The 12564-nt window shown below is 37.4% G+C and overlaps 3 protein-coding genes across 3 annotated transcripts; 1 reads left to right on the plus strand and 2 right to left on the minus strand.

Moving 5' to 3' along the window:
- Positions 1–622: 622 nt before the first annotated feature.
- Positions 623–3209, plus strand: LOC101301023. Its single transcript, XM_004303192.1, has 2 exons — positions 623–936; positions 2640–3209. The coding sequence occupies exons 1-2, from the start codon at positions 692–694 to the stop codon at positions 2887–2889; spliced, it is 495 nt and encodes a 164-aa protein (XP_004303240.1). The 5' UTR covers positions 623–691; the 3' UTR covers positions 2890–3209.
- An 89-nt stretch (positions 3210–3298) lies between these two features.
- On the minus strand, positions 3299–5677 carry LOC101301311. The gene is made up of 6 exons (XM_004303193.1): positions 4993–5677; positions 4638–4828; positions 4244–4501; positions 3838–3943; positions 3597–3682; positions 3299–3464 (listed from the first exon to the last, which is right to left on the minus strand). The coding sequence occupies exons 1-6, from the start codon at positions 5575–5577 to the stop codon at positions 3299–3301; spliced, it is 1392 nt and encodes a 463-aa protein (XP_004303241.1). The 5' UTR covers positions 5578–5677.
- Positions 5678–7252: 1575 nt separating this feature from the next.
- On the minus strand, positions 7253–9626 carry LOC101301598 (probable WRKY transcription factor 40-like). The gene is made up of 5 exons (XM_004303194.1): positions 9278–9626; positions 9100–9165; positions 8349–8696; positions 8101–8217; positions 7253–7969 (listed from the first exon to the last, which is right to left on the minus strand). Exons 1-5 carry the CDS (start codon positions 9371–9373, stop codon positions 7616–7618), a joined length of 981 nt encoding a protein of 326 aa, XP_004303242.1. The 5' UTR covers positions 9374–9626; the 3' UTR covers positions 7253–7615.
- Between the last annotated feature and the right edge of the window lie 2938 nt (positions 9627–12564).

A 12564-nucleotide genomic window follows, 5' to 3' on the forward strand; every position in this document is an offset into this window, starting at 1 on the left:
TTCTTACATGAACTTATTCTATATTTTTGTTACTTTTGTATTTCTATTTTACATATACTATTTTTTTGTTGTAGTTTACAATTTTTTGTTTTTATAGTCATGATGATAAATTATTTTAATAATTGATAGATCATAATTTTTGTAAAAATATTATGATACTTATTTATTTATTACTTAATAATTGATAGATCATTAATTTTGTAAAAATATTTTTTCACTTTGTATAAGCATTTGACATGTATGATAATATAAATATATAAATGCTTTAATAAATATGTGGTAAATTAGAAAATAAAAATCAATAAGGAAAATAATAAAATGTAATCCATTATTATTGAATTAGAAAGTTTAGAGAGAATAAATGTAACATTACTTTTTGTTTAATTAGTGTCCTTAATAGTCATTTTATAAGAGGATAAATATGTCATTTAATAATTCACAATAGAGTGAGATCAAGTGAACAAACTTGGAGGTCCAATAACCGCACTCTTGTTGAATTGTTGGTGGGTTCTTTTTTTTGAATCACATCTCCTTCCATTTTTTGGTTTAACTTGTTGGGACAAAAATCTAAAGCCTGCTAAACATTGGGCTGTAAGAATGGGCCTGTGCTAGGACTTAGACGAGAGCACAGATTCGCTGAGCTACTGAACCATTTCCCCGAGAGAGTGGTGAGGAATTCAGGTGAAAAACAATGGGGATAGCAGCAGCAATAGGAGTGCTTTCACCTTTCCCATTCTACTATTGGCTATGGACCTCCCCACAAACATGGGTTGCCCTCTGTGGGAAAGGGCGTGACCCGTGCAAAGTGATGGCCTATGTAGCTCATGTCCTCAAGCTGATTCAGTTCCTCTCTCTCTTTTCAGTCTCAACCATCTCTTGGCCTCCTCCTCTTTATTTCTGGCCCCTCATTGCCTTTGGCCAGTTTATCAACTTCAGGTTGGTCCTTTTAGTGATTATGTTTCCTTACGCAGATATGTTCTTCATTGTTGTGGTGTTGGAAACTATCTTGCTTAGCATTTACTGTTACTTTGACAAGATTTGGGTCTATTTGGATGTGAAATTTGTGAGGTGTTTGGCAGGTGGTGAAATTGTTTGGAATTATTTTGAGTTTCAATGACACTTGCCAAGAACTGTAAGGTTTCTTGAAAATTCAGTTCTTGGCCATCTTTTGTTTTAACACAGATAGCTTTTAGAAGACCCTTTAATGTAGTTTTAATAGTTTAAAATGCACCATGTTTCCACATTAAGCTTGAAGAATATATGGCCCATTCGACATCATCACTAATCAATCGAGGGAATTCACTCAAGAGCATCCAGACCATTTTCCCAGAACCATTAAATCTAGAACAAGAGCTGATTTAGATAAAATCATGAGAATATTTTTTGAACATCTTCTTTGAAATGCTACTTTAGCTTCCGGTATAGATAAACAAGCATCTCCGTATGTTTGGATCCTTACTGGAACCAGCTCTGACCAGTTAGTTACTGGGAAACAGGGTTCGTCTGTGTACCTGGGAGAGGAAAGAAGTTATCATTGAAATGGTTCTGTAAGGCTAGTGAAATGTATTAGGGTGTGGTCTTCATGGTGCACTTAAAATGGGAAGTGTAAGGATTCAGACAAAATTGAAATGCACAAATTCATCAATAGGATATCCCCTTTATATGTATCTCGTTCAAAGCTCAGTGTGATAGTTCCAGTATTCAGTCCATGAATCATTGTAGAAGCTGGCCCAGATGTGGAGTCTGGTTGGATGTCCCTGTATTTCAGTGCAGCAGCATGTGTAGGGATCCTTGTCAGTTAGGTTTGTAGCGTATGCAAGATTGGGAGATAAGGAGAAGATTGTACTGAGAAGTGTCGTGCTAAACTTATTCTAGACCCTAAAGATAATACCCTGTTACAAGTTTACAACCTCTGCTACCATTTACTGACCTAATTCTTCTTAAATAAGACACAAATTTTATTAAGAAATGAAAAGGAATACATATCTGAATTTGCATCAAGTAAAATAGCCTGAGAAATCTTGTCTACCATATTATCTGCAAGTGTAAGGTGGAAGAAACGTGAAGTTCATATGCTGAGAGGCATATTGAGAATAGAGTAACGATATTGCGCGATAGGCATATTGAGAACAAGGGCAAAGCAATAATGGACACTGATGTTTCAATTTGGTTTTTTACTTCTTTTAGATAGATGTGCTAAATTTGAAGTTTCGTTGTGAATGTTAAGTTTGTCTTGATCAAGAGAATTAGATTCACCTGAGCCTAAATTCCAAAATATGATCAACAGATTATAAATTCCTGAAGGATTAGCCTGTGATATAAATGTATTATTTCCATATGAATGGGCTTTGCTATGCGCCTTGCTCTCTTCAGAGCATACTCTTTCTAGACTATACTTTATGATGATTGGAATGCATCTGTGACATATCTTTATTATTTCTTCGTTTGTTTCCAATTCCAGTGGACTCCTGTCCTGCAGTTATATGCTTCTGCTGTTAACATAAGTTTGTATTTCATATATATATGTGTGTTTTCTCTGACAGTTCTGTGGTTGGGGATTTGGGTATACATGTCCTTTTTGAGGTTTCAGAAAATTGATCATGTTTCTTATATCTGTATGTGATTGTTCTGAATTGTAGGGTTTATCAGTTGTTAGGCGAATCTGGTACTTACTATGGAGTTCGTTTCGGAAAGAACATACCCTGGGTGACAGAATTTCCATTTGGGTATATAAAAGATCCTCAATATGTTGGAAGCATCTTAAGTCTTTTTGCATGTCTGTCGTGGGTACCCTTTCTATATATTTTCTTGTGGACGTTGGGATATGTGTTTATGATACATGTTGAATCCACGGAAGATCCTGCAACTCGCGCAAAGCTGCTATCATGATTCAGCAAATGAATTAGACCAGAGAAGCTGTGGTGTTTACCTACCAGCCCGATTGTTCAATTGAGATGGCAGTACAATTTTTTTTTCCTCCCTTATCCAGCCTTATTCATGTTGAATTTAGTTTCTCTTCATCTTCTGCCATAACATTGTTGTAGTGATATTACTTGATTAATCCTGCATGTCATCCAATTTTCAAGGTCTGTTCCGTAGTTTGTTTCTGATATCTCTAGCATCAATTTCATGGCGTCAAAGTTACAAAACTTTGTTGGTGATGATTGGTGAACTGTGTAATTTGATAACCTGTGCAGCAACACTATAAATTTTGTTGCGTATACAAATTAGAGAAGATTTGTGTATTGAACATGAACAGAGAGAATTAAATTGCTAATGAAAGTGAGTTTGATCCCACTTAGACTAAAGCAAGGGACATGTTGAATAATGGAATTGCATTTTTTACAGCTTCAATGTCAATATCCTTTAGTCTTCCAGTCTTGGATGATACAATAACACAGTTCTTCTGTTCTGCATTAGGGACAAAGAGCTTTCCTTTTTCTTGGGAGCCGAATAAAGCGATGCTGCAAGAGAATGCCAGCATAAACATGAATCTCAATGATGGGAGTTCAATAATAAAAGGAAAGCATATGACACATGATGAAACAAGCGCTCATCTAAACGTTAGCAAATTAGTAACTTGACATATAATGTACCAGGGTTTATCACGAGCATTTGCAAGTTGGATAGCTGCAGTGTTTGTAGCTATTACACCGGCTGAGTCATTGATTAGAGCAGCAAGCTACATCACACAGAAACAGATCAGAGATCGTAAAGGGGTACCTTTAAAGTTTGTACATAGATCATTCCTCATCCTATATTGCAGCAAGCTACATTATTGATCCAAAGTTGTTTGTGTGCTGTATGTTTGGAAATAAGGAGTGAAAATATACGTACCTGTCCAGGGGTTGTTATGAACACAATGCTGGTATCATCTCCAATTACTTCTTCCACATTTTCCCTTTCTTTCTCATGTGGGATTACAAAAAGTGGCCTGAATTCCCTGTTGGCATAGGAGAATACGAAACCCAATTCTACTATTCAGCTGCTTGTGTTACAAAACTCCAGGCCAACTTTTAAGGCATACTAGTACAGGTTGATCAACACTTGTATGATCATACCAAACAGCAGAACAATCTAAAGGAACCGAATTTATCTTATCTATGTGAATTCACGATTGAATTACTTCAACTAATTAAAACCATTCAAATAGAGCTAGGCTTTGAGTTATGCTGAGGACTGGTGTAAATTCCCACACCTGTAATGCCTACTGAATGAAAGGAAATCCAACTAAATGTCATACCTTAAACCACTGGCTATTGCATCCCACACTTGGATGGGTAGCAAGCTATCGGTATCCCCCTTAGACTGCATTGAGGCTTTCGAATCTGATTCTAACCCATGAATCACAATATATTTTCCTCTTGTAACTCCAGCATTCTTATATTTTGACTCTACAACCTGCTTTAGCTTCTTTGAGATTGATACTTTAAGTGGGGGCACAGGTTGCTGTGGCACAGTCTTGGATGGCCGGGCCAACCAATCAACCATCTGGTAATACCTGAAAAAGAGAAAGCAAACCTCTGTCAACTGTCAAATTCATAATACCAAGTCCGAAGCCAGTAGCAAAATATCACAGAAGCGTCCATTATAGACACGAAGTATCTCAATCATCTGCATTGTATTATAAAACTTACATGTTATATCCACCATCGGAGAGATTCGTACTATTTGGTGTAAATGTTTCAGATAGAAACAATCCAGCTCCTGCAGCGTTTACATTTGGATAAATATAGCTGACTCTGTCCCGGGCTGTTGTCATGTACAAGAATGTAGCATGGCCAATCCCAGCTAGCTTTGTGGATAAAACCATGTCATAGTACCTACCCTGCAAGAACAAGGCAGTATACAATTATACATGTTACAACTTTGAAACCAATAATCCAACTTATCAAGTATGATTGAACCATTTTAATATAGGATTCTGAAATCAGTACTAGCTAGACACTTTCTTCTAGTTCACTTGAGTAAGAAAGAAATATAGGAACCAACCTTAAGAAGTCCAACCATGTCAGTATAGTCAGCTGGTTCAGGAAAATGCTCATCAGGGTCATAGACATCAGCCCATCTCACATTCTTATTCAGCTCATAAGCTTGCTTCCCTCTAGCAGAAGCCACAATATCAACCAGAACACCCGGGTACCGATCCTTAAGGAGCTGAACAACTGGAAAGAAGAGCAAATTTTCATACACACCACCAGAAACCACACAGCAACACCTCCTCACATCACCCCTCACTTTCAATGCCAGTGAAGCAACTTCCACACTGTACCCCATTGGGAACTTCAAGAACCCATACGGGTTATCGGGGTTTTCGGGCAGTCTTTCATCCTCGTCTTGCTTCCCATCGACAAAAAGGGAGCCGTATTCCATGTCAGGGTCTTCTCCATCATCAAAGGGATCAAGCCAGGGGTTCCTCTTCTTGGCATGTGTAGTGTGTAGGTTTGGTCTTTTGGAGCAATGGGGGTGATCTTGTGGGTTCAAGAATGAGAGCTTGGTGAAGTGAGTTGAGCTGAATGATGGTGTGTTTGTGAGAAATGGTGAGAGGGATTTGGGAAGCAGAGAAGTTGTAGCCATGAATTATGGAAGCTTAATTCTGTTCTGTAATTCTAGCGTGGTTGTTTTCTTGTTATTGGGGTTACAAGACATGTATATTAACGTTTGCATTTGATTGTGTGGAAGGCGGTTGGATAAGTGGGGTCGTATTGTTGGATAACAAAGGTTTTCTGGGCTCCTCTGTCATATTTCATCAGACTGATTTTTCATACAGTTTATAATCCACACTTTGCAAACCCATCAATTGGTTGCCCATCTCCAATGCCATGCAGAGGGCTTTCTTTTGATCTCCAATGCCATGCCAACTCACAAACCAAGGGAAAATAGCAGCCCACTCAAGCAAAACTATTACTCGACGTCTCAAATTTGATAGTGTCGTTGTTTTCTTGTGTTTCGTTGGTACTTTTTTTTTAAGGTTAAAAAGGGGCAGCATCCCCAGAAAATTCATTAATAAACTAATGCCAAAATAACATCAAAGCACTATTACATTAGACAATTAGCTCACTTATTCAAGTGAGCTTAGCAGATGATTAAACTAGAAACAAAACAAGATACCAGAGAAACATAAAACTAGAACCAAGGCGCTCAATTGCGGTACTCTAAGTCCTATGAATCCATCTCGCTGCATCCAGCTCGCACAGTCTGCCAAGTTATCCATGCACTAACACCTTTTATATTGTATTTTTGCCCTTTGGGCAAGGGCTTGGAGGAGTGTTAGGGCAAAGCACACTCAGATCGTCTGGTTTTGTTACCTATGGGTTATGTCTGGGTACTTTGTTTAGGGATCCGAGAGGACGTCCCTTCTTCATTTTTGGCTTGATCAACGAGGCCGGCTTCATGATCAGGCTGTCATTAGGGCCTTGAATGAGGCCAAGCACACTTGCAGGGAAGCGAATATTCACACAAGATTTCTTACCACTTGTTGTAGCATCAACAACATTGTCAGCAAGCTCTTTCAGGGGACTTTTTATGAGTAAGGTTTTATTGCATTTAGTCGAAATTAGGTTTTCTGTTTAGGTATGCATTTCATGGTCTTCTGGTGAGTCATGTTGCGGTGTAATTGTCTTTACACAGTACACTAATAGATTGATCAATAAAAAAAACTATTATTTGAAGATTCAACAGAATTGAAAACGGTTAAGAAATTGATAATCACGATTTATTCATAATAAATATAAATGATTCATGTTAGAGAGATTTTGTTCGTCCAGTGAACCCATGTACGAGAGTATTTCTAGCTGTGAGAGAAAGAAACAAATGGTTTGGGAAACCTAGTTTAGCTAAACCGCCTCATTATTTTCTTTCATACTTTTGACTCCAAAGAGAGCAGGACAATATCTTTGACAGCGTCCTTTGTCTATGATTGACCAAGATGATCAGCACCACCAACTTCGTTGATTTCAATTACCAAAAGAATCTCATAGTAGTTGGGAGACTTGAGATCTATTGTCTAAAGTTCAAAACTCAATTCCTATTTTGCAACTCGATGAATAGCCTCCACTAAATATTAACGCCAAAATGGGTAGGACATAAATTAAGACAAGCAGAAGCAAGTGGAGATCGAGTTAGGCTACAAGTCATGTACGTGGACATCTTAGTCGCGCCATAGTATATAAACTAAAATGAGTGGTATGTTTAGACTACATAATATGACACCCATGTGTAACATCATTTTATATCGTACTCATAATGGTTTGATATGTGAGAAAAAGAATTGAAGTCATTAGGCTTCAATTCAATAGGAGTAAATCTGAAATTGTGGTCTTTCTACCATTGCTGAATTCTTTTGGGAAAAGAGTACAAATTTTAAAAGCACAAACATTTTCATCAACACCTCTATGCTAGATCAACACTTATAGATCGCTTTATAGCCAAGCATTGTTGTATTGAATTTTCAAAATTACAGTTCAAGTTTGGGAGAAAATTTAGCCGCATGAGCTGAGAGTGAAGTGAAGTCGAACGTTTACGTTCCTCTTTTTCAATGTTGTATTTACAAATACACCTAATCTTCAAAGTGAAAAAAAATCATTCTTCTTGATTGGCTAAACCAGTTCTTCTATCAGTAACTATTTTGCTGAAGAATCCTTCCTGATATGGCTGCTGCAAGTGCTTTGGTGAAGTTGGGATCTTTGGTCAAGGAAGACGCCATTTGTTCCACCAAAAACTTTCGAACTTCTGGTGTTTCAGTTTTTTGTTTGGGGCTCTTGGTATCAGTAGTATTGGACTTGGATTTTGTCAAGTCAAGAGTGATGGTTGGTCCGGAGGAGCCAAGAGAGGTTGAGCAGGGGACTGATCCTAAGGTCATGCAGCGGTTTGAGCCCGATGATGCTTCGATTTGAGAAGGGTGGGGATGGTTGTGTTCACCTTCATAAGTTGCCACCAGAATTGATTGGTCCTCGACACTTCTTTGAACCTGATAAGAAATTTAAGGGCAAAAAACACCTTTAATAAGACTGATAGATATATAACAAGTTTTGGAGTTGCTGAAGTTGGGATCTGAAGCCAAGAAAAGAGGGATCATGTTTTGATTTGAACTAAGCTCACCTTCTTTTTGACTGGGCAGGTTGGAGCAAAAGAGCACTTGAAGTAAGCTCTAGGACAAGGATTGTCCCTTGTAACTTTTTGGCCATATTTTCTCCATTGAAATCCATCTTTCACAACCTATACACATACACATAGAATTGCTCAGTATACACCTCAACAGAACTGTAAATATATTTTCAATCTCCATTGTAAGGTAATGTAACATGATAGATGTAACGAGAGAACATTACAATGAGAGATGAACTTACCAAGCTTGTCATATCGGATGGTTCGGTCCTGACATAAGACCTATAAATTTTGGCCTTGATGGTCTCTTCTCTTGGCTTCTTGCATGATTCTCCATCACTGGAGCTGCTCTCAGAGTTTCCATTGTTGATGCCATTTAGGATGTTGTTACCACTATTGTTGTTATTGTTACTGCTTTCAGACTTTCTTTTCTTGGAGACTGGACTAAGCTCCTTCTCTGGGTTCTTGTTCATGTACTCCAACAATTGGCTTCTCAGAGCATTGTAGCTCTCACCCATCATCGTTAACATTTCTGTTAGCTTCTTGTTTTCGGAACTCACCCGGTGCAATTCCTCTACCAAAGCACCACTCTGTAAATCAAAGCACACAAAGCTTCAGTACTATTGCATCTATATTTCATGTACAAGTGAATTCTTATATTCATTATTTAGTCTAGATGAAAGTTTTGTAAGCACTACAATTATTGTTACTCATGAAATTGTGTCTTTTGATGGAGAACTATCAAGTACTTCCAAGCTCTGCTGAAATTAGCATCTTTCCCAGCTTGAAGCACCCATTTTTAACATATGAAAATGGATTCTCTTCTTACCAAAGTTAGACACCCCACCCAATTTGATAAGGATCTTATCAAATTGTTAAAAAACAAAAGTGAGCTAGCTTTGATTGATTGAGAGCCACAAAAACAAGATAGAGAAGGCAAGGCATGGAGAACTGAAGAAACTAAGGATCTGGAACAAAGAATCAGACACTCACCTCTTCTTTTGCAGAAAGCTCCCTCCCAAAGTCGATCAAAATCTTGCTATGCACCTCTTTCTTGATCTGAAAATGACCAAACAAACCAAACCCACTTCAGAAATCAAGCAAAAGTGATCGATATACGAGTCACAAGTAGCTAGCCAAGTACTATAGTAAAGCTTTCATGTCAACATACCGGAGGAGAATCATCGAAAAGCCGGAGAGGCCTGGTGTTAAGATCCAGAGAAGTATCGATATCACATGCAGAAGCAGCAGCTGAGGAGTAGTCCATATCAATCAAGGCTCTTGAAGCAAATATATCTCGACTTGACCAAGAAAAACAAACGGCCGGCAGGGGTCAATGGGGAAGGCTTTCCTTTCCTATACCAGAATGATGAAGCTAGACAACAGCTGTGTGAAATTGGTTGAATGAACCCGAAACGAAGCTAGATAGATATATAAAGAAAACAAGAGGGGAGACGAGACCGGAAATGTCAAGTTGGAAAAGGAAACAGAGTCGAAAGAGAGGCAGACGAGTAGTGTGAGTGTAGAGCTGGCATGAGCTTTCAGTTCAAAGATTATATATATATATATATATATATATAATAGATGAAGAAGGAGTACAAGGGAGTGGCCTGGTATGTGAGTTTGGTGTTGGACATGTCGGTCATGGACGTTGAATTCCTTGCGCAAAAATCAAAAGTCAAGCACGGCGCACGCACGCCATGTAAAACCAATAATAAAATATCAGAGAGGATTGAACAGTGATGTGTTGTGACGCAGGAAATAATGGAACGGAGACAAGAAGAAGTTCTAAATTGACCCGACGCTGTCTCTGTCGCCGGAGAACAGTAAAAGGAGAGGAGGAGGCCTTAGTCTTCTGTGTAGTTGGGAGTGGGGTAAAAAAGTGTGTTATGGGGCAAGAAAGCTTTGCTTATCTGTCACGTTTCCAATTCAGATGTATTTTCCACGTTCCATTTCTTGGATTATTGTTTGTCTTTTCGTCCATGCAAAGGAGTCTCTCTCGATCTTTAGCAAGTCCCGACCTGTCAACGCGCTTCAAAATTCCTTTCATGCCTTCATCCCAATCAAAAATAGAAACCAAATCATCATTGCATTTTTCGTTTTGTTTTGTAAGAAAGTGAATAATAAAGTCTAAATGTCTAATGTGACTTTATGGTTTCGTATGACGCATATAGTTTCGTGTAACTAAAGTAAACTAAAAGCATTGCTAAACCTTTCAAAGGATAACTCATTTACTTACTATTTTGGTTCTTGTGCTTGCATTTTGAGGATGTTTTGTATGATTCAGAAATTTGAGTTGTGTAGCTCTTTAATTAGATGGGATATGTGCTAATGTTATTGCACGTGGTTGGACTTCAAGATTTCATTAGCCGATCTGATGACTCTCATATGTCGATATTGGGTTTTGCTGGTGGCAGCGTCGTCACTATGCCATCTTTATTCTGATAGATCTGCATCGTGGTTGATGCTTAAAAGGTTGTCTCGGTTGGCTTGTATTTGTTTGTTTGGTTTGTTTCTTTCGACCCATTTTGGGTCTCATGCATGGTTATAAATAAATTTTGTTCTCGATTGAATATAAAATCTCCATTTATGTTGTTACGCATGAGATAAACCAACGTCGAACTATGAAATAAGCCACCATGGAGGCTAACTTTGATGGATCACGACGAGCACTACTCTACGTACCACGTTATGGCTCATGAGCTTTCTTGCATTCCTACTTGTGAGTTCTCCTTGTACGTGATGGTTATGATTGACGACCAGACCAGCTGGTTCTATAATTGTTGTAATTCACTAGTAGTTTTAATTAGCTAGAGTTTCTACAGCTAACTCGTGGTTATTTGTAAATGATATACTCGTACATTGGTTGTTATAATAGTTTATTATCTGTCGTAAATTTAATAAAGACATCACAAAATATAATAAAAATCTAAACAAAACAATCGAAAAAAGTAAAGAGAAATTGCATGTCAACGTTGGCTGCTGGCTCAACCGGAGTTCATATATACCTAGCAACTTTACATGCATGTAAACACAAGATGCAGACCGGATTCCGTACCCCCATATGCATGTCGGAAAGCCAAATTAGGGAATCGATTCATCATTTGAATACTACTCCAGGCATGTGGGTGGTGCGCGCCATATATTCTGTACCCAAATGTTGAAAGGTACCTAGGATTTTTGACTTCCTCATTGTTCTGCAACAAATGGAAGACTGTTCTTTTTTTTTTTTGGTTACAAAAGGAAGACTGTTCTTTGATCCTGAATTGATTAATTTTTGGTATTATTGAAGTTGAAGTTACACGATTTGTGAATACAAATATATAGTTAATGACTATCATGCTGATAAAATAAGAACATGCATGTCATTATCCAGATAGTAAACTATCTATAGAATTCATTGTTTACTTGTGCAGACAAAACACATGGACCTTACAAATTGAAACTAGTTTATTTCCTTATTGACTTGTGTACACGACTATGGATAATCGAAAATACAAGATAATTTGAATACCCCCGATTAGTTTTTTTTTTTTTGTAATTTGGTTATCATTGTTACCTGTCTCCCAAAGTTTAATCCAAACAAGACTTTCACGAATTGTGGCTATAATTTTATATATGGAGTTATTTGATTTTTTTTCTTTTTCTTTTTGTGATCATCTATATTAGCATTAAATATTTGTGACACCTTAAATTCTAAAAACAATTTGGTCCCTCGGTTTTCAAATTTAATCGATACGTATATCCACATCATCTCCCATCTCTCGACACTTTTGTCCATTTCGTCAGTTAACCGTCACAAAAATCTATTCACTTACCAAAATAACTAAAATACCCCTAGTCCAAATCTAAGTTTTCGCTCTGTTCCTTTTATTTAGGAAAAAAAAAAAATACTCTCTCCATTCTTCCTCAAATGAGAGAGAGAAAAAGGAAAAAGAAGAAAGGGAGAGAAATGAAAAGGAAAAACCGAAAAAAAAAAAATAGGTTTAATTAAAAATGGAGTGAACAAAACTAGTTTAAAAGGGTAAATTATTTCTAATAGAACAAAAGTTACCTAAGTAATGATTATCTTTACCAAAATAAAACAAATTTATTGTTATATCAGTAAATATAGGTATCATAAACGGGTAGGTACCTAAGAAAATTCTCAAAACGTTTATTGTGGGTTATTTTGAACTCTACTGGCTAGTAGTAGATTCTAAACCATTCAGGAACGTGGATGAAACTACTTTTGTTGTTCAACGTATCACTTCATGTTCGATTACGTATTCTGAAAGTCTAGTACACATGGGAGAGAGTAATAATTGACTATTTGAAGACAAGTAAGATAATTTGTGCCCATTCACCCTAAACTTATCTAAACTCTTAAGCATTTTACCTTCACCTTTTAAACAAGCAGAGAGAGAAAATATAAGAGAGAGAGAGAGAGAGAGAGAGAGAGAGAGAGAGAGAGAGAGA

This window comes from Fragaria vesca, linkage group LG6, assembly GCF_000184155.1.
Source record: "Fragaria vesca subsp. vesca linkage group LG6, FraVesHawaii_1.0, whole genome shotgun sequence".
NCBI lineage: Eukaryota > Viridiplantae > Streptophyta > Magnoliopsida > Rosales > Rosaceae > Fragaria > Fragaria vesca.

What these genes read in the sequence shown, in the direction of transcription:
- LOC101301598 (XM_004303194.1), bottom strand. Translation starts at nt 9,373, where the DNA reads ATGGACTACTCCTCAGCTGCTGCTTCTGCATGTGATATCGATACTTCT. An exon ending in TTTTCGATGATTCTCCTCCG is followed by an intron (nt 9,166 to 9,277) that starts GTATGTTGACAT and finishes GGTCATTTTCAG; the next exon opens with ATCAAGAAAGAGGTGCATAG. An exon ending in CATCCGATATGACAAGCTTG is followed by an intron (nt 8,218 to 8,348) that starts GTAAGTTCATCT and finishes GTATGTGTATAG; the next exon opens with GTTGTGAAAGATGGATTTCA.
- LOC101301311 (XM_004303193.1), bottom strand. Translation starts at nt 5,577, where the DNA reads ATGGCTACAACTTCTCTGCTTCCCAAATCCCTCTCACCATTTCTCACA. An exon ending in ACATGGTTGGACTTCTTAAG is followed by an intron (nt 4,829 to 4,992) that starts GTTGGTTCCTAT and finishes TTGTTCTTGCAG; the next exon opens with GGTAGGTACTATGACATGGT. An exon ending in TCATAACAACCCCTGGACAG is followed by an intron (nt 3,683 to 3,837) that starts GTACGTATATTT and finishes TGTGTGATGTAG; the next exon opens with CTTGCTGCTCTAATCAATGA.
- LOC101301023 (XM_004303192.1), top strand. Translation starts at nt 692, where the DNA reads ATGGGGATAGCAGCAGCAATAGGAGTGCTTTCACCTTTCCCATTCTAC. An exon ending in GGCCAGTTTATCAACTTCAG is followed by an intron (nt 937 to 2,639) that starts GTTGGTCCTTTT and finishes TCTGAATTGTAG; the next exon opens with GGTTTATCAGTTGTTAGGCG.